The sequence below is a fragment of the Balaenoptera borealis genome, assembly GCF_965194805.1.
Source record: "Balaenoptera borealis genome assembly, chromosome: 3".
In the NCBI taxonomy this organism is placed as follows: domain Eukaryota; kingdom Metazoa; phylum Chordata; class Mammalia; order Artiodactyla; family Balaenopteridae; genus Balaenoptera; species Balaenoptera borealis.
The window spans coordinates 110,862,214-110,881,921 of record NC_138866.1 but is presented as its reverse complement, the minus strand read 5'-3'; the positions used below and the strand labels follow the sequence as shown (position 1 = coordinate 110,881,921).

General features: G+C 47.1%; 1 protein-coding gene across 9 annotated transcripts in view; it reads right to left on the bottom strand.

The window, feature by feature from the left end:
- Nucleotides 1-19,708, bottom strand: part of TLN2 (talin 2) — a 446,962-nt gene that overhangs the window by 72,869 nt on the left and 354,385 nt on the right. For all 9 annotated transcript variants that reach the window (XM_082383205.1, XM_082383207.1, XM_082383204.1 and 6 more), the window contains 8 exons: nt 19,340-19,462; nt 17,887-18,030; nt 16,179-16,340; nt 10,192-10,332; nt 9,545-9,726; nt 8,301-8,433; nt 5,860-5,961; nt 1,492-1,662 (listed from right to left, as the gene is read on the bottom strand). In XM_082383205.1, coding sequence (XP_082239331.1) covers nt 1,492-1,662; nt 5,860-5,961; nt 8,301-8,433; nt 9,545-9,726; nt 10,192-10,332; nt 16,179-16,340; nt 17,887-18,030; nt 19,340-19,462 — 1,158 coding nt within the window. The remainder of the gene's footprint in view (nt 1-1,491; nt 1,663-5,859; nt 5,962-8,300; nt 8,434-9,544; nt 9,727-10,191; nt 10,333-16,178; nt 16,341-17,886; nt 18,031-19,339; nt 19,463-19,708) is intronic.

Genomic DNA, 19,708 nt, shown 5'->3' with positions numbered 1-19,708 from the left:
TCCCCAGAATTAATCTCTTATGAGTTGCCAGATACATGAATGAAAAACTGAACACAGAGAATGCAAGTCCAAGACATTATTCACGTTGCTTCCAGAATGGCGTTTCTAGACTACGGATGGGCTGCGTCATTTTCCACTGCTCACTAGAAAGCCCCAGCTCCTTCGCGTGCAGGAGGAGGCCTGTCACGATACAGCCCAGTCTCCCCTCCCGTCCCATCGTCCCTACACACGTTCCGTACACACCAGACTGAGTGCTATTTTCTAAAGAGATCACAATCCTTTTATAACCCTATCTGTGCTTTGCAGATGCTGCTCTCTCTTCCCTGCCTCCTTCCGTGACCCCCCCCAGGCCTTGCTGTGGGCTGAGTTGGCCTGCGTTTCCACGTGACCCCACGTGCACCTCGCCCGTGATCTCGGACAACTCGGCAGGGCAGCCTCAGCTTCTGCACATGTGCAGTGGGAACCTTCCCACGTCACAGAGTTTCTATGAAGATTACATAAGATGAGGGTATAAGATGTAATAAATGACACAGAGTCGGCACGCAATAGCTGTTAGCTCTGAAATCACTATTTTGCCATCTGACTCAATCTAGAGTCTTCTCTGCTATACCACGTGACTGATTTGAAGATCTTAGACATACAACAAAACACACTAAAAAAAAAAAAAATATATATATATATATATATAATGGATCCTTGTAGCTTGTAGATCAGTATGCTACACAAATCTTTCCAGGAGTGCTCTCTCAAGTTAGTCTGCTTAGGTGAAGACCCATTAAGATCAGATGATCGTGTGGAGGCAGCTCCTAGAAGGTACAAGTGGTGGGAGAAGCCTCCAGCCCCCTCTCCAGGTTCCAGAACCCTGAGGAAACTTAAGGTGCATGCTGGTTTCACAAGTAAAACAATCCCTGACAATTTCTCTGACCTCGAGAGAAAAGGACACGTTGTCACCATCTTTGGCCACTTAAAGTACCTGGGTGACACATCAGGCTGAAGAAATGTTCCACCTGTAAACTGGCAAGGGAGATTTTCATATTAAACTACTGTCCCTAAGGCAATAGCAACACATGCCATGGGTGACCTTGACCATGTTTCTCTTTGAACTTAAGTACCAGGAACAGAAACGACACTTAGTGGAAAACAATAGAGGTTTGCTTTGTGTCAACACTGAACAGATGCTGGGCAGGTATTGTGGTTTTTATTACTGTAATAACCACACAATACATGTTTCTTTCCCAAGGATGCTTACCTACACACACTGTGACGGAAAAAAAAAAAAACTTCTAAATCAGCCTTAATTGTGTGCATTTCTTGGTTTTCCTCTTAAAGATCCCCGGGAAGGCCAAGAGAAGATTATTTCCCACCTTTAAATGGAAAATCAAATGCCACCATCCAAAAACCAGAGGTGCCCTCTCTGGAGGGACGTGATACAGAGGAACGTGTGCTGGCTTCTCAGTGTCCTAAGTGAGCCCCTAGCATCCTGAGCTGTACCTTGGGGTTGCCTCCGCCTTCCTTGGCTGCGTACAACATCTGTAGGGCAGACTCTGCGAGCGTCTTGGTCTGGTCCAGCACTGTCATCTGCTGCTGATGGTCCAGAATCTTGGAGGCGACACCCACTGCAGCTAAGATCAAGGGCTCAAAGTAGCTCGCCAGTTGTGTCACCTTTCAAGACAAAAAAAAAAAAAAAAAAAAAAGCCCCAGATGCAACAGGTAAATACTGTGTCTCGTTTAGGGGCCCGGCTGTTGGGAAGGGGGCTGGGGCAGGGATGGAATGAGTCACAGGGAGAGGCAGATCTGCTGGACTTCACTTTTGTTTTTTTCTACTTTACATCCAGTATTACGAATTACAGTCATCATGTTATATACATATTAGGTCCTCAGACCTTATTCCTTGTTCAACTTTACTTTTGAGAGTACTTGTAATTAATGAACTCTTGTTCGGATTTTTCTTCTTCTGGGGAGCTCTTTGTCTGTCTCTGATCATGGCAGAAGTGCTAAGAAATCTGTTCTGAGATCCACAGTTAGGTGTGAGAATTTTACAAATCTTAATCTTAATTTCACAAATAGAACAGCTTCTGAAAGAACCAAAGGCGAGCATCTTACAAACTCAAAAGGAAGCGGTATAGAAGAGGGGCAGGGGAGCATGGCAGTTGAGAAAAGCAGCCTGAAAGTAAAGGCACCCACAAAAGCATTTTAGGAAGCCAACCCAACTGCCCTCCGCCTCAAGTATTTTGACCAAACCGTGGATTTGGAAAAAAAAAAAGCAAAAATGATTTCCCATCAGTCAAGATGTGCTGTTTATGATGAGCCCAACCTGGGAGAACAAAAAAGGCTAAAGACAGCTAAGCACTGTTGCAGCAGAGGCCTGTCTCCAGTACGTAACAGCATCGATGGTGCATACAGTTGTCCCTTGGTGTCTGCAGGGGATTAGTTCCATGACCCCCCACGAATACTAAAAACCCACGGATGCTCAAGTCTCTTATATAAAATGCTGTAGTACAGTCGGCCCTCTGCATCTGCGGGTTCGACATCTGCAGATACGGAGGGCTGACTGTATACGCTCACCAAAGCTCACCATCTACCTAGTATCCATAATATCAGATTTTAACATTTTGCTGTCCTTGCTCCAGACACCGTCATCTATTCCCCCTCGGATAAAACATGATGACACAGATCACACTTTTCCGTTCAACTCCTCATCTTGTGTGGCAATTACTAATTGCTAAATTATTCCCATCAGGTGTATTTAAGTTCACCTGATGGAAAGAGCCCTCAACTCCCTTAATGCAACTTAATGCTTCCCTAAACGCTTCTTCCCATGATGTGGAGGAAGAATGAGGGTGAGGGGGATGCAGGCAGGAAGGCCGCTTCACATGGGCAGCGGCAGTCACTGGGTCAGCAACAAAGCAGGGGGTGGGAGTTGGGGGTGGTGGTGAGGGTCCAAAATATTAAAGTTCATTAAAGCTAATTGTGAGACAAGACTATCAGCTAACAATAAACATACTTTGACTGTTTTATCCCCAATTACAGTTATCTTACAGATGGGTTTCAAAACACTTGAACAAGGCTGCTGCTGGCCCTTATGGTGCTTTGTATGAATTTTAAAGGGGCTCCCCATCCTCTGGGCAGACATAATCGATGTCAAGGCACATGACTTAGTGGGATTCCGGCGGCACCCCCCACCCCCCACCCCGTCCTGCCTGGCTCCCTGCTTTGGCCAAAGACCTCTGTGTAAGGCCCAGTCTGCATAATCCCCGGGGACAGCCCTGCATATCTGCATTGGATTTCATCTCATCTTCCCCAGGAAGGGTGGTGTCGCCACCAATTGCAGTGATCGGTCATCAGGGGTCAGGGCTCAGGAGGGGTCCCTTTTGACTACTAAAGGAGTCAAAATGTTTAATGCATTAAACATGTTAGAATCCAACATGTCTTCTCGATTCGTTTTATTATTTTAAAAGTACATTTTATCAATGCAACTGTAAAATGTCAAGGGTTGCTGTGTGCTGAGCACAAGTAAACACAACTCAACAGGTGCCCGACTTCCGCAGGGAGGGAGGATGGCTGGGTGGAGAGGAAGCTCTACTTTCAAAGCTGCTAGATTTGAATCCTTCCTGCCAATTCCTTTTTAAGAAATCTTAGGCAAATTGCTTCCTATTACTAAATTTCAGTTTCCTCCTTGGTAAAATGTGATAGCACTAAGTTCCTTAAAATTTTAGGGGGATTAAGTCAGTGTGCGTAAAGGCCTCAGTACAGGCCTCTATGTAGTAAGCACTCCACACCCACTAGGGGTCATTATTCTTCACATATTGTAGGGCAAATGTTTGGAAGGGATGGGATTTTTCCTGTATTTAGGAAGTTTAGCAAGGACTCTAATACCTCCTGTTATTGAGACGCATGACAGAACAGGAAACCTTCTCACCTGAGTTAGTACAGAAGTTAAAATAACACCGAATTTTGAGTATTTGGTATATGATGTTGAGTCCCTCAGCCTAGGATGGCAGAGTGGGTTGAACGGTGACCCCCAAAAAGGTATGTCCATGTCCAAATTTCTGAAGTCTGTGAAGGTGATCTTACAAAGGGGTCTTTGTAGGTGTGTTTAAGGATCTGAAGATGAGATCAGCCTGGATTGCTTGGGTGGGTCCTAATTCTGGTAACAAGTGTCCTTAGAAGAAACAGAAGAAGGGAAGGCAGAAAAGCGGGAGACAATGTGACCACGGAGGGAGACTGCCGAGATTCAGTCAAGGAATGCCAAGCGCTACCACAAGCTGGAAGCAGCCAAGAACGAAGCCTCCAAAAAACGTGTGGCCCTGCCAACGCCTTGATTTTGGATTTCTGGACTCCAGAGCTGTGAGAGATTACATTTCTGTCGTTTTAAGCCCTCCAGTTTGTGGTACTTGGTTACAGCAGCCGTGGGAAACCAAGCCAGGCGGGGTCTGAGAATCTGCCTTTATCAATCACTCCCAAGTGGGACTGAAGCTGCTGAATTGGCACCCCACCTGAGCGCCGTCATGAAGCACTGGAACCAGGTTGGCATCAACCACCAGCCCACGACACCTCTGGATAGAGGCCCCCTAGGCTGCCTTTGTCCAGAACTCCCTTTCAGAAGGTGAGACTCGTTTAGCCAAAGGACCAGAGTAACTTGATAACTCAGGTGACACAAATAAAGTTTCTTTTCATGCCACCCACTGACATAGGAATTAATCTTCCGCACTAAACACCGTAAGGGCAGAGACAAGGATGTTGCTCTAGGAGTCTAGAAATATTTTCTTGCGAAATTCCTACTGGAATCAAAAGTAACTGCTTAACAGAAGTTCGGTTTCTCTGCCAAACTCACTGTCCCCACAGCAGTCACACACGCAGTGCTCCAGCCTCCAGGCCCGTTCTGCAACCCCCCCCCTTGCAAACTGCTTCACACAGGTGGACAAGCCCTGTCTTATTATAAAGGCACTCAGGTGAGAAATGAAATTTACCACACTTGCAATGGCAGAGAGATACTGGCCATTTTAAACCTCAAACACCTCTCCTTAGAGCCAGCAGGAAGCTTAGTAGGCCCTTAAGCTATTCTGTATTGGAAAAAGCAGGAATATTGATTTTCTAAAATCAATACCTGCAGAGGTGATTTTGGCTACTGGATTTCTTGATCTGCACATCAATACTGACGGCAGCACCGATAAATGCTAGGAAATCCTGCAGGTTGTTAAAAACCCAATGTCTGCCCTCTCTCTGCCGAGGCACAGGCTGCTTGACAAGCCAACTCTCCTTGAAGGATTTGCAAAATGAACCCCAAACAGGCAGAACATGATGCAGCACCTGCAACCGTGTGGGTATGAACGCTCAGGTGAAGGGCTGGCAGAGTGGCAACACGGAAGCTTCAGCTGTCGAGGGTAAAGTTTGCAAGTTTGCTTTGCTTCCTCACGTGTGAAAATGGACACTATATTAGAGGCTGTGGAGGAAAAACGTGCCCTAAACAAACCAGAATGAGGCTGGCCAGGCAGGACAAAAGATGGCAGACACCAGGCCAGGAACGCCAAGTTCAGTCTCTGGCTTGTCCCAGCGAAGATCAAGAGCGATAGTTGACTGAAAACTGCCTTGGCGGCTGCAAAGTCTGAGCACTACCAGAAAAATTTCCCTGTAGCTTTTGTCTCAATGCTAACTAAGTAAAAAGAGATCCTTGAAGTGGTCATTTTTGGCAAAGATGTTGATGGAGGCTGAGTGGTATTTTCTCTAGCGTCAGCCAGCATTGACCCGGCCCTAACACCTGCCCTGAGGCTTTGGGGAACAAGAACAACAAAATCAATAACAACTCTCCCCCCATCTCTTTCTCACACACCCTCAGCAGGATCCCCTACTGCCCATTACCTTATGTCCCAGCTGAGCTGCTTCTCCTCGAGCTGCTGTGGCAATGGGATCGATTAGGTGCCCGATTTCCTGGACCACTGAAGTCAGCTGCTCCTGCAGGGCCTGATAAGGAGAGAGAGCTGTCAAGTTCAACTTACAACAGCTCCCCACGTAGTTGTACTGATATAAAAAGGTCCATGTGGAAGATAAGGGAGGCCGGAAGAAATGGATATCAAAATGCCTGGGTGTGCCATCCAGCCACTGCTCTGCCCCTCCCCGTCCCAGCGACCCTCAGTTCCCCTGGGCTAAACCCCTCCTCTCCACAGTTCCATCCATGAGGGACATGAGCAGTCCCCAGGAACACATTTCCTACTGGCTTCTCACTCCTGGCAACCATAGTAACAACTGATGCTATTGGTATCTTTACTTTGGGTTATTCAGCATGATTACTGGAAAGCTGGAACAGCGGTGGCTTTCCAAGAAGGGAAGACAACTGTGTCCACATGGAGGTAGCTAATGGTGGGGTCTGAGGGAGCATCCAGTTGCAGTGTCCTCAGAACTAAGAACCCCTTAAGCGGGGAGTGCGGAGGAGGGTGACGTAAAAATGACATCATCTCTCTTAAAGCAGGGCTACTTCCCAGAGAGCGCACTGTGAAAATGCCAGGTGAAACGCCCACTAGGCTATGGTCAGGTGCTCTGTTCACTGTACTTGGTGATGCGGATACCATTATTGAAAATGGCACCATCAGGGCATTTCTTCTCAGGTCTGAGAGACAGTTTAATCTCTCCGTCCCAAAGAACTGAACTCATGCTATAAAGAGACGGGGCAAGGTATCTGGATGATGCTGAAGTGTGAAGGGGGTGGGGAATTCAAAGATGGAGAGGGTTAACTAGTTGCGGGAAAGATCAGATCCCTCTGTAGAAATCTGCACAGGAGCTTCTGCACTTCACAGAGTCCGGATTAATAGACCAGAGGGCTGGACATTTTAGGTCTGCACTCATCAGCACGGAATGGGGTGACTCCTGACAAAGTGACAATGTCCTGCTCATAGAAATGAGACTCAGGCTACTCTCCTACTGAACAACACTGCATATGGGCTGGGGGGCTTTGTGCAGAGTTTAGTCAATGAGAGGAACAGCCTAACCCGCAAACTTGAAAACAAAAAAAAGGAAAAAGTAAAAAAAAAAAAAGGAAAAAGTTAAGAGAGATGGAGGCAGGTAGAGAGAAACCTCCACACTTCAAAGGGTCTTATTTAGCAAATTACTTGTTATCTTCCCACTCACAATGTAACTACCGTCAAGAATGCAAGACTATCCCAGCAAGGTCGTCTTACTGCAGATGGCTTGTTAGATTAAATATGGTATAGGTAGGAAGCACATGCAGATAAAGGGGAGGGATTTTCTTCCCAGGGAGGAAGTCAAGACAGAGGATATGCTTTGGTGATGGTGTTGAAAGGATGGGGGTGTGAGGGGGGCGCTCGTCATCTCTGTTTCTTGCTCAGGGTGCTAGTTACAGTGTGTGCTTGGTTGGTGGGAGTTCAGGAAGCTGCACATGTATGACAGGCACACTGTTCTGTATGCATATTCTACTTTAATAACAGGTTAACGATAATTCTAACATTCCACACAGGATGAGAATACATATTCCTTCTTTCTTTCCTTGGAAATGGGGGAGGCGGGTGAAGCAACAGTGAAATAGACAGTTCTATTAAAAAAAATGAACAATTCCAATTCCAGGCCCTGCTTACAGACAGGGGCCAAAGTTCATTGTTGATGAGTTCAGTGTCAGGAGAGAAACACCAGCCAACAGACCATTCATATTTATGAAGTACCTTCTGAGTGTCAGGCACTTTCAACAGAAAGAAAGAAGTATGAATCAGGGGCCTTTGGACAGGTAACAGAAAAACTTCAAAGGAGCCAAGTAGGAAAATTCTATTCTCAACTTTGGAAAAATGGGCAAGAGAGGGCAATGTGGCTCTGAATTAACAGAATGCAAAAGCTCTCTCAATACTAGATTTTGAGTAACAAGGGCAGAATCCTTGATCTCTGCATGGACCAAACACATAGCATTGAATGTTGAATTCGCCCATTAGTCAAAAAAGTGCTGAAATATGACAGGGAAGCACTCAAAATTTACACGCTTAGGTCTGCTCTACTGAATATGGTAACCCCACCGACTGACACACTCTTACCTGACAATGATCATTTCCCTCCAAATTTCAGCCAAATCTGAACCTTCCACCCCCGCAGTACATGTGTTCCTTCATCAAACCATCATTCTCTGCTCAGCATTTGCCCTACCCCCTCCAAAAACTTCCCAGGCTGGTTCCAGGGGAAGGTGGCCCAATGATGAAGCTCTTTATCAAAAACGTGTTGGTGCCATTCCCCCATCCCCAAAGCCTGCTGTTGGGATTCTTCACTACTTCCAGAGGCTTCCGAGCTGGCCACAGAGCCCTGCATACCTCCACGGAGATGTCGTCCCTCGTGGCCAAGCTCTGGCTGACAGCCGCCAGCGAGGCCTGCTCGATGTCCCGGATGCACCGGTTGATGCTGTCAATGGAGTAGTCACATTCCCTCTGTCCAGGGGCCTTGTCCCTGGAAGGGACACAGCAAGTAGAACACGGGCTCCACAGAGCACAAGTCCCAAAACCTGCTCCAGCACTGGTGGGCCAGGAGCCCCTGTCTACTTTCTACCCCACTCGATTGCTTTAGGGAGTGAATTCCTGACCCTTGCTTGGCAATGCTTCTCTGCATAGCCCAGGCATTTCTTCACTTAACACTTGTGCTAAGTCTATTTCTGGTGGGAAGGGTAGGGTGCTGTCTGCCATCTCAGCCTGATGCCAGGCAACTGCAAATGAAACAATCTGGACTTGGATTCTCCATTCACTGGCTTAGGCATAGGACCCTCATTTAAAAAAAAAAAAAAAGTCATTGCTATTTCCAGTGCAAATATACTATGCTCTCTACATTGCATACTAGTCGAAAACGTCCTGGGCTGTGGTAGGAGTTAAAATATTTAGTGGATTTTTCTTTGCAAGGCATTAAGAAAGAAATGCCTTAGGTTTCAAAAGCAATTTCAAAAACAAAATATACCTGAGGAAAGGCATGCACTCCATGCTGTGGGGTAATTAACTTTGGTCAACTTCAAAAATGTTTTATCTACTCAGGGGATGATTTTTCAGGCTCCTATTATCACCATGGAGGTTAGAGATGCCCAGAGTTACTCTGGGACCTGGAATATTCTTTTTGTCTTATTATCAAGGTAAGGTAACCCCAAATCCTGCTACATAAGCAGTGGTGGTCTCTGCCTAATCTCCTAGGTATCGACGATATGGTACTACAATGTTTAGAAAGACTGGGACTAAAGCAATCATGCCTGGGGATGCCCTTGGGAATGTTATCTAAATGTCTTTCTGCCTGAATTCTCTCATCAGTAAAAGAGAGACAATAGCAGCATCTACTTTACAAGGTTGTTGTGATGAACATATAATGTAATACAGGTAAAATGCTTAGAATAGTATCTAATATATGATAAATAGTTAGCTATTACTATTGTGACAAGTGCTACCACTGGTCCCAAAGAGGTAAAGAAAAAGATGATGACAGTGATCAACGACGTTGCTATTAAATAAAAGTCCTGATGGGCTTATCCCCCTCCTGCCCTGTCGGATGCAGGCCGCTAGCAATTTCTGGAGGAGACACTAACCTGATAGACGTGATGAGACTCTTTATAGAGTCAGAAACGGTGTGGGAATGTCCCGCTAGCACAGACCAGGTGGGCGGGTCTTTGGGGTTGATGGCCAGTGAGCGTGCAGTGCGGATGAGGTATGATGAGCTCTCCAGCATGGTCTTGGCTGACACCAGGATTGGTTCTTGTGCCTGGGAGCCCTGGGACCAAAGAGCAGAAGGGTCAAGGGCAGGGCACACAGACTAAGTGAATGACTTGGACCCTGGAAGGTCATGTTCTTTATCAAGTCACTACCTCTGTCTTTCGAAAGGAGACAGAGGGTAGGGAAGAATGGAGGCTGGCTCACATGGGGCCTGGATGATGAGGACCTGGGGCCATGCCACTCCTTAAATATTATTTTTGAGTGTGACACATACCAAGAAAGTATCAGCCCCAAACCTATGCACAGAGATTGTTCTCAACATATAAAGCCAAGACATTACCTCTTAAGTGATGTACAGACATTGAGTTTCATGAACTCTGCTTGTATCATCAATGACAACAGTAACAGTGCCCTACATATTGACAGAAAGAGTTTTTGGAATCCTTAACTGTTCATGCCCATTCAGTGCCACACAAAACAAGCCAAAGACCTCAGTATTACCTATGCTGCAAGGATTCCCTACCTCGGAGCTGATCTGGGCAGGAATGCTGACAAACTCAGGGTTGGAGGCGAACGCTGTCAAGTTCTCCACGGCTTCGATCAAGGGGGCGGTGGCAATTCGACACTTGTTGCGGTTGTCCTCAGAGAAATCCCCATCCAGAGCCTGATGGGAGAAAACACAGAGATCACTCCTGGGCCGCAGCAATCACCACCCAGCGAAAAGAAGGTGGTTTAATGGGAATACTGAAAATGTCTGGTGAATCCATAAACAATGAATAAGAACTGACTGGAGGGATCTCTGCCATCAAGCAGAGGGGCTAAGTGAGCAACGGTAAGAAATAAAGCTGAGTGTGTGGCTCACAGGCCAACTGACCTCACAGGCCATCCACTCCCCACTTAACGTGATTCAAAGAGCGCCTCCTCTTCTCTCCCCTTGAGCTACGCTGCCCATCCCTGTGGCTGAGCCACTTTCTTCCCTACTTTTGAGACTATAACCCTTTGGCTCTTCCCCTCCATTTTACTCCAATTAAGTCTATTCCTTGCCAAACTATAAAAATATCTTACACTGTGTACCACTTTCAACTTCTTTTAAGCTATTTTTACCTGGATGTCCCTGAATGACTGACGGAGGGAGGGCTTATGTATCTGTCATTTTCAAATGAGCAAAATGGAATGCAATGGGAAAAAACAGACTAGAACTATTCCCAGCGACATGGACAAATCTCACACACGCAGTATTTCGGTAAGGAGGCCAGACACAATAGGGTATACCCACTATAGGATTCCATTTGTGCAAAAGTACTAAAACAGGTGAAACTAATTCTGGGTGTTAGCTGTCAGGTCACCCTTTGGAGCCAGTGAGACTGAAGGAGCAGAAGTAGGCTTCTGGGCGCTGGCCATGTTCTGTCTCTTCATCTGGCCACAGTTACTTAGGTGTGTTTGGCATGGGAAAATTCACTGAGCTCTACACACAGGGGTTTTTTATCTATGTATCTTTTGCTTCCAAAGTTTATTTCTTTTTAAAATTAGCAGCAGTAATACAATGGCACTGAATGATTAGTCACATTGCCGATCAATAGCCTGCACAGAAGACAAGCCAGGAAAGCGGCCTGTGATGCATGCCAGACCACCCCACAAAGGGTCAACACTTGGATCCCACGTTCCCCAACCATGGACTGCAGCTCCTCAAGCACAAGGCTGCTAGAACCGATGGCCTGTGACCAGTGACAGCACCCCTGCCTCCCAGCAAAGGGCAACATTTGAGAAGGCAGTTATGTTTGTCGAAGAACGTAAATTTCTCTGTTAAATGACGAATTAAACTTTTAATTTAACCATTATGAGCAACATATAAAAGTCAATTTAGACAATTAGTGAACAAAAAACCGGAGGCACCAGCAATTACAAAACAAACTGGATCTGAGATGGGAACATTTCCATTTTTCAATAAGGCAAGAGTAGGCAGGCACGGCTAGTTTAAAGGCTACTTGAATAACAACTATATTCCAATCAAGTCTTGATAGCTTGGGGCAGTAATTACACATCCGCCATGCTAATATTTTCTGAGGAGCTCCCATAAGCCTGGCTAATTTACCGTCTTCACTAGTACTGTGCATAGTTTGCCTCTGCTCATGCCCTTCTCCACCAGATAGGCACTGACCTTGACCCTAACTTCGCCCATTCTGGGGTTCTTCCAGGCCCACTGCCTGCTACTTACTCATATTTATGGCTTCAGTTCTGACTCCACTCACGTACTCAGTAAAAGTTGAGTTAGCATCTGTTACCTCCACTGAAGCACCGCACTGGCGACATGGCAGTGGACCGTCTGGGCGCTCTCACCTTGTTGCACTATTACCATCATTGACTCCTTGAGGTCAGGCCCTACCAGGCTTCGGAGCAATTTGGGCACACATTGGGAGGCCGGCTGGGTGCCGCACAGCAGGAGCCTGACAATAGCGGCCCCAGCACAGGCGGACCACTGAAGCAGGCAGATGGCAGGAGTGGACTTTGGCATCAAAGGAACTCGCATCCCAGCTGCACCGATCGCACCCCCTCCAGGGGGAGTGAGAGGGCTTCTAAGCTCAGTGGAAGATGCCGAGCCTCTCAGTGGTGCTGCCCATTTCTCCTGCTGCTTACCTCTCTCCACACTCCTCCCATCCTCTATTCTACTGTCTACAACACTCTCGGCCTATTAGGAAGGCAGATGTCTGATCATGCCACCAACTCTTAGGTGAACTTATTAAAAACGACAAGATGATTACCCCAGGTCAATCCCAAGGAATGGTTTTCTAATTGTGCAGTTTCATCGACTGCACCAACAGGATGAAGAAAGGATTTTTTTTTTTTGAGACTGGGCCCTAAGATCACATATCATGTAGCCCATTGCGGGTCAAGGGCAGGACCCTGAATAGCGTGGACCGTGAACTACAACGCCAAGCTCCCATCCAGCACTGTTTTCCATTTTCAAGAGGGAAAAGCCATTTCCTCCAAAGGAAGAATTGAGCATCAGAAAGGATGGTTTGTTTACATGGACAGTATTTCACTTTTCTGAATGCTGCTTCCACTCTGGAGATGGCTGAGCCACCCCAGTAAACTGAATACTCAAATCTGGCCAGAGGTGAAACTTCAGGCAGGCACGACAGTTTTCACATAGATATTCCATGTCACAGAATGTTTAGTACACCCGTCATAACAATGAAAGGGTAAATCCACTTAGCCAAATGCCCAGGCCCCATCAGGACCCTGGGCCAGCTCCTCTGAATGTTCTCACACTTAGCAAAAATCTCACAGGGATCTGGGATAAACAATTTCTGCATGTGCACCAGAATCAAAGATTCATGGACTTTGGGGGTTAGAAGGGATCTTAAAGATCATTTAATCCCAAAGCTCCAATGTTTCAGGCGATAAAACCAACACCTAGAAAGTGACATGCTAAGCCAAGCTCATGCCTCAGACCAGAACCCAAGACCCCTGGCTCCCTTCCCTCCTACTGACCTTAGAAAAGGCAACAAGAATAAGGCGTAAGAAGCCCAAGAGGTTTTTTTCCCTCCTTTTTCTTCTCAAGAAACCTATTTACCAATCCAAACAAAAAGACGATCAAGAAAACGTACTTACAGCCAAGTTAAAACCGGTTAATGAGAGCTGGACCTGGTGTCTTTTGGACGCCCTGTCAATGCTTAATGGCAAAACCCTGAGCTTCAACTCCACTGCGAGAGGCAAGGCCGTGCTCCAACTTCTCAGAGAAACAAAAGCTGTGTTGTTGCGCAATTTCTACTTGGCACCTAAACCTGAGTGACTGCACATTTAAAATAACATTCGATTCCACACATCTGATTTGAAGCTAGGTAAAGAGCTGACTGGAGAGAGAGAAGCAGGCATTGGTACACGGGGGGACCAGCAGAAAGACGGCACCCGTGGTTAGGGCTCCGTGTGTTTCTAAGTTGGCCGGCATAGAGAGCAGCACCTGGCAGGGAGGAGGGTGCACGTATTTATTCTTGCTGAGCCATGCTTTGGGATTGCAAAGAATGACATCAGCAGAGATTTATGATCCCTGGAGGCAGGCATTCTAATGGGTGCTGATGACCCACTGTGGGGTAATCTGCTCCCTGCTCGCCAATGCTCCTCCAGGGAGCGGTTCCCCTCCTTTCATTGTGACTAGAAAGGTGGGGCAGCTGGGATTTAGGCTTGGGCACATCCTTGCGGTCTGAAGGAAAAAAAAAAAAGGACTAAGAAGCATAAAATTTAGAGCAAAATTCAGCCTCGATGGCAGCTGTTTCAAGCATTTAGGGAATTAAACATTCATTTGTTTTGCTATTTGACAGGATTCTTAACCATTCCTTAACTCAGGAAGTCTATTAGATATGTAGTACAGTGTGCTACAGTGAAATGACCTTCACCATTTTCCTATTAGTAAATTCAAAACAAAGTTCCTTGTCCCCGGCAAAGCCTGCCACCTGATGGGAATCGAAACACCAAGCGCATTTCAGCAAGCTGCGGGGCAAGAGGGTCATTTCTGTTCCTTGTGCACTGCTATCGATTCCCAGGGTGCTCGCGGGGAAGGAGGCTTCATCTTCTCCATGTCACAACAGCCTGCATCCCCCCTCTGGTGTTTCTGCACAGGCCTATCTTTAAGGCCATCACAAGAGCTCATTTGCTGCAGGCAGTTACAAAGAGGGGTTGCCACTGTTGAGGAGAATCTGAAAAGAAAATGAGATCTTAACGGAGACAGGTCAGGATTTAAAACCGAGGAGAAGGCAGAAAAGAAAGGTATCCCAGAATTTGTATAGAAGAGTTCCTTGCCTTTGTCTCCCCCTTGGTCCCTCTAAATCTAGCCTGTTTTTTGATGATCGGAAAATGGCCAAGTTTAACTGAAATAAGTTAGTTACACAGCAACCGACAATGATGTCACTATGTCTCAATTCTATTGCTGTCTTTCCAGCCCTGCCTCCCCCCAGACTGGCACACAAGCACTGCAAACACAACCAGGTATTTCTTCCCAGGCTGGTGAGATGGCTTAGTCTCTCCACGCTAACGAGGTACGCTGCATGCCATGGGCGAGAGCAGGCTTGAGTGGAAAGGGCAGGGGATCTGGGTCTGAATTCCGGTCCACCACTTAGTGGCTGGATCACCCCAAGAAAGTTACTTAACGTCCTTGTGCGTCACTGTCCTGACCATAAAAACGGGGATGGCAAGCACAGGGGGGTTGGTTGTGTGGACTGAATGAGTGATGTACACAAAACACGGAACAGGCGTTGGGTAGACTAAATATCAGAAAGCATAAGCTTTATTCATTTCTGATACCATGAACCATGACAGTAATTAAAGGGAGCTGCCAGCAGGATCCTGGGGGCACCTGGGCACTGGCTTTATTTATTCATCTTCAATCTATCTTATTATTGTCTTCAAATAAGCGGGTTTTAAGTTTTTTGTTTTTTTTTAAAGACTCTGTTTAAGCAGCTAAGTAATTGCTGATGGGGATAATTGCCCTGCGGCTCTCGCCTGCCCGCTTCCAACTGCTGCCGGGCTGCACAATCTCTCCTCGGCTTCTGCTTGGCTCAGCCTGTTGACTAATTTCTCCACAAGATTAAATTGGCTTTGTGTAGTGCAAGGGAAATGAGGTGTGTAGTAACATATCCTCTGGAGAGAACAGGGGGCAAAGCCCCATCCCTCCAGGACTTGCCCGGCAACAAAGCAGATCATCCCATCTCCACGAGTGTGAAAATCCTTCAGTAAAGTGTGACCCCTCCAATGGCCTTCCCTCCTGCATTTCCTGTTTTGCACAGAGCTGGTAGCTTGCCTTCCATGACAATCTCCTTTGGAGGTTCTTTGCGAGGGGTCTGCTGTCCAGGCTGTGGCTGTCTTCCCACCAGGTCAGCTGCTTGGTGTCTGCTGGGTGTCCCACGCACGGCAGACCGGGTTTGCGGTCTGATCACCCAGCTACAAATACTACAGCCCAGCTATTGCAATTCCCTCCTCACAGGGTACCCTTGCCCTGCTTCCCCTCAACCTGACCATGGCCACAAACACAAAGACGAACTTCTTATCAACATGGAATGCTCTATTTTAAGAAGCTCATGCTCCACTGAAAACATTTAGACAACTGTAAATAGAATAGATATCATAGGACAGAATAAATTGACTTCTTTTTAAAAGATTTTCCCAACAATTTCCCATTCCATTCTCCCTCCACCTTCTCTCTTGGTCCAGAGATATTTAACCACCATGGCAGGGCCCTCTACCAGCCCCTCAAAACCACCATCCCCCACTAAGCACATAGTTCACCCCTCCCCACACACTATGCAGAAGGTTAGTAGAGACCAAGGCTGCTGGGTTTTCCTGATAAATATCTCCATCACTAATGAACCGCTCTTCAGTGACTTAAATCATGAGACTGAATTAGAAGTTGAACTCCACTAGAAGCAAGTATTAAGGAGCAGAGCTTCAATCCCCCACCTCTTTCCCCTCTGCAACAGGTGTCACGGGGATTCCTAAGGCCTCAGCTCAGCGACCTACCTTGATGGTCTTCACCAGGTTGGCAGTGCTGTTGGCAACTTCCTTGGCTGACTGGACAAAGTGCCTCTTGGCCACAGGGTTGCCCGTCTTGGAAGAGGCGATGCGGCAGGCGTTGCACAAGGCTGAGGTGTGCTTGGCGACAATCGTGGCGGCTGACAGAACCTATAAAGCACGGACTGGGTTGGGGGCACGCCACGCTTCAGTGCAGAGGGGTCCAGTTCACTGGAGTCCACCCTGGTCCCGAGCCCTGGATTCCCCTTCAACTCACATGTCTAGGGCTCGTGGAAATAAAACCCATGTCTCTAGCTCTGCCGCCCCTGAAGTCACTCCAAGAAAGGGAAGGGTGAGAATTATTAAGGCAGAGAGACTAAACAAAGAAAAGGAAAGGCAGGACTGAATGTGGGAGTGGGCTGGGCTCCAGGCAGTCTCAGAGGAGATGCTGTCACCTATCCTTTGCGACCCCCAGCCAGGAGGGACACGGCCCAGGGTCTAGGCCAGCGCTGCCCAACAGAAATACAGTGCGAGCCACATATCTAATTTTAAAATTTCTAGTAGCCACATTAAAGTAAGTACAGAAACAAGGGAAATTATTTTAAATAATATATTTTATTGAGCTTGATATATCCAAAACATTTCATTTCACCACGTAATCAATTTAAGAATATTAAGCTCTTACAATCCTTTATCCTACTAAGTCTTTGAAATTGGTCAGTATTTTACGCTTACAGCCCATCACAGTTTGGACCAGTTACATTTCAAGTGTTTAACAGTCACATGCAGCTGTATGTCAGCCCCAGGTGGGCTATAGGCACCTTATTAAGGGGTGTGGCTCAGGGATCTCCCAGCCCCAGCTGCGTTTCTGAATCTGCCTGATCCACTTTGCTGAGGCTGGTAACACCCCTTTGGCCCTAACTGGACAGGTAAGGAATCTCAGGTGCACTGACACCTGCCTTAGGTCCGGGTGGTCCCCCAGGTATCCTTTACTTGGGTCCTTCTCCTGCCTCAAGAACGCTGGTCCCAGGGTCAGCAATGGATGTGCCCATCACAGCCTGCCTCTGCTAGCCCATATAGGCCATTCTTGTCCTTTTTAGCACATACTGCCGGAATTATTGAACACGATCCCCGTCACTTGGGTATTAGAAGTATCAAGGAACGTCACACATACTGTCTAGTTCTCAAATGTCTCTGTGGCTCCTTTTGTGCTATGGATTCTGACCCAGCTTTGGGGTCTGGGTCAGCACCACCGTCTCTGGGAACTGAGCCCTGAGAGCCCCTCAGAGAATTCATCACACCTTCCTCTGTGCATTGTCCTCCCTTGCCTTGTCATCATACCCCGATTGCTCCATCTTCCAAACTTTAACCCACAGTAAGAGTTAAGGGGGTAGGGGATCGGGTCTCACTCACAGTGACGCTTAGTGCCGAGCAAAGAACAAGCCCTCAACGTTATGTCCCCCGAACTGAACAAATGGAACTGTGAGCCTCCTGATGAATCTTGCTGTGATTACGCCACCGTGACTGCCTTCCAGCACTCCATTCCAAAGCACCTACCTGTTCCACCTTCACCACATTTTGCAACATCCCCCTAAGTCATGATCTGGCTGGCTTTGCAAGTTCTGAAAGAATGGTAATCTTTATTCTTGCAGTCTCCCACCATCCGCCTCCAAGAACTCAAGGATGCGCAGATCTCACATCCTTGCCCCAAAGTTACCTGTGACGGGCTGCTGCCAGGGTCCACCAGGTTCTGGCATGCCATCTGGATAGCCTGGTTTGCCCTGGCAAACTGGATGGGGTCCACAAGGCCCTGATGGCCTGCCTGGCTGTTCGGATCAGAGATGCCAACAAGGTATGCAGCCTGGAAGGGAGGAGATAAACCAGAGCTCAGGCTCGCTGCACTCCTAGATACGTCTGTGGGGGACTGTGGCCCCACAGTATACATACAACAGTCATTCTCAGGTGCTCCCAGTGCAAGGTGGTCAGAGTCATCTCATCAATAAGAGTTTAGGCATGGACAAGCAGACACTCGCTTGGGCCAGGGACATGCCAGCAGGAGTTTGCTACAGGCTTTTGGGAACAGTCTCCTTGTTCTTAAGAAAGCCTCAAGAAGCTCTTCCATGGGGCATGACCAAGGATAGATGCAGCCCTGAGTGCTCTGGCAGCCACCTTATGACCATGAGGGGGACCAGCCTCAGCATGGAGCTCACTCTTTGGTTGGCAGATGGCAGAGGGGAAAAAAAGTGGGTGTAGACTGATGGTGTGGAGCTACTGGGTAGGCCAACCCTGGAGCCTGCCCTACATGAGGATTTCTCATCTCGTAGACTAATGTATCCTTATTGCTTAGGCCAGTATTTGAAGCAGTAAGTAAGAATGAATAAAATGGTTCAGGGGAAAAAAAGGCAATATTTGGTCTCCAAGAGGACAAGAGGCTACAAGAGAAGGTCTTCTCTTCAAACCCTTTGGATGTGTTAGCCAAATAACAGGGAGAAAATGAATCTGTGAGGGAAAATTCTAACCTTAACTCATTTCCCCTGAGATATGAGGGGCCAAATAAGGGAAGGTGATTTCACCCCCTGAACTAGGGATGTTTTTCTTTGGTTCAATAAAATCTTCTAGGCTCAAAGCAATTGTCAAATGATAAATCCTTCAAGGTAAATGCTGACATTCTTGGAAGTTCAGTTACATGAGCTCAGCAATTATTGGAAATGCACAGCACAGTTGAAGACGAGCCAGGAACATGCCTGATCACGACTCTGTGTGATGGCATCCAATTTTTTCTCCTTCTGATTCTAAAAAGAGCATGACTAAGACTTTTGCAACTCTAAAGCCTCACAGGGAATTTGAATTGTGTAATACCTATTTTTTCCCCCCAAACAACTTATCTGTAACAATGACCTTAAAAAAAAAAAAAAAAAAAAGACCGGCCTCTGAACCCTTAGGCTGGGTCTGCAGGGTTCAGTGTTCTCTCCAGGCTGCTCTGCTCCAGGGGTAATGGGCTGATGTTTTGCCTAAATGTTCAGCCAGCAAGAGCCACCACCTTCTCCATGGTTTCTGTGGTGATGGGTAGAGACAGAGTTGAAGCTGAAGCCCCCGTGCCTCCCACAGGGACCCGGCACAGGACAGGGCTGGAAGGCCTGCATCGTGGGGCACGGGGACCCATGCCTTACCTGGGCTGCAGCCTCCGTCAGCCCACAGAGAGCCTTGGACGCAATCCCCACACACTCCCCAAAGGCAGGGAGGTCCCCGGTCTTGGCATTCTGCGAAATCCCTGCCATCGACTCGCCCAGAACCTGCAAAACAAACCGCCAGCGATATTCTGATGAGCATTCCTTCAGACCATGGGGTAAAGGGGCTATCCTTCCAACTTGAATATTCAAGGCCACTTAATTTACAATATTTGCCATTATTTTACTTTATTTGCAATAAGAAGAGATTCAAGATAATGATATCATTTCTGTTCCACAAAGAGAAATAAATAATGAAAGTCTGAAGCTTTCACCCAAAAGTTATCTATATCTCAAGGAGGTACAGTTACT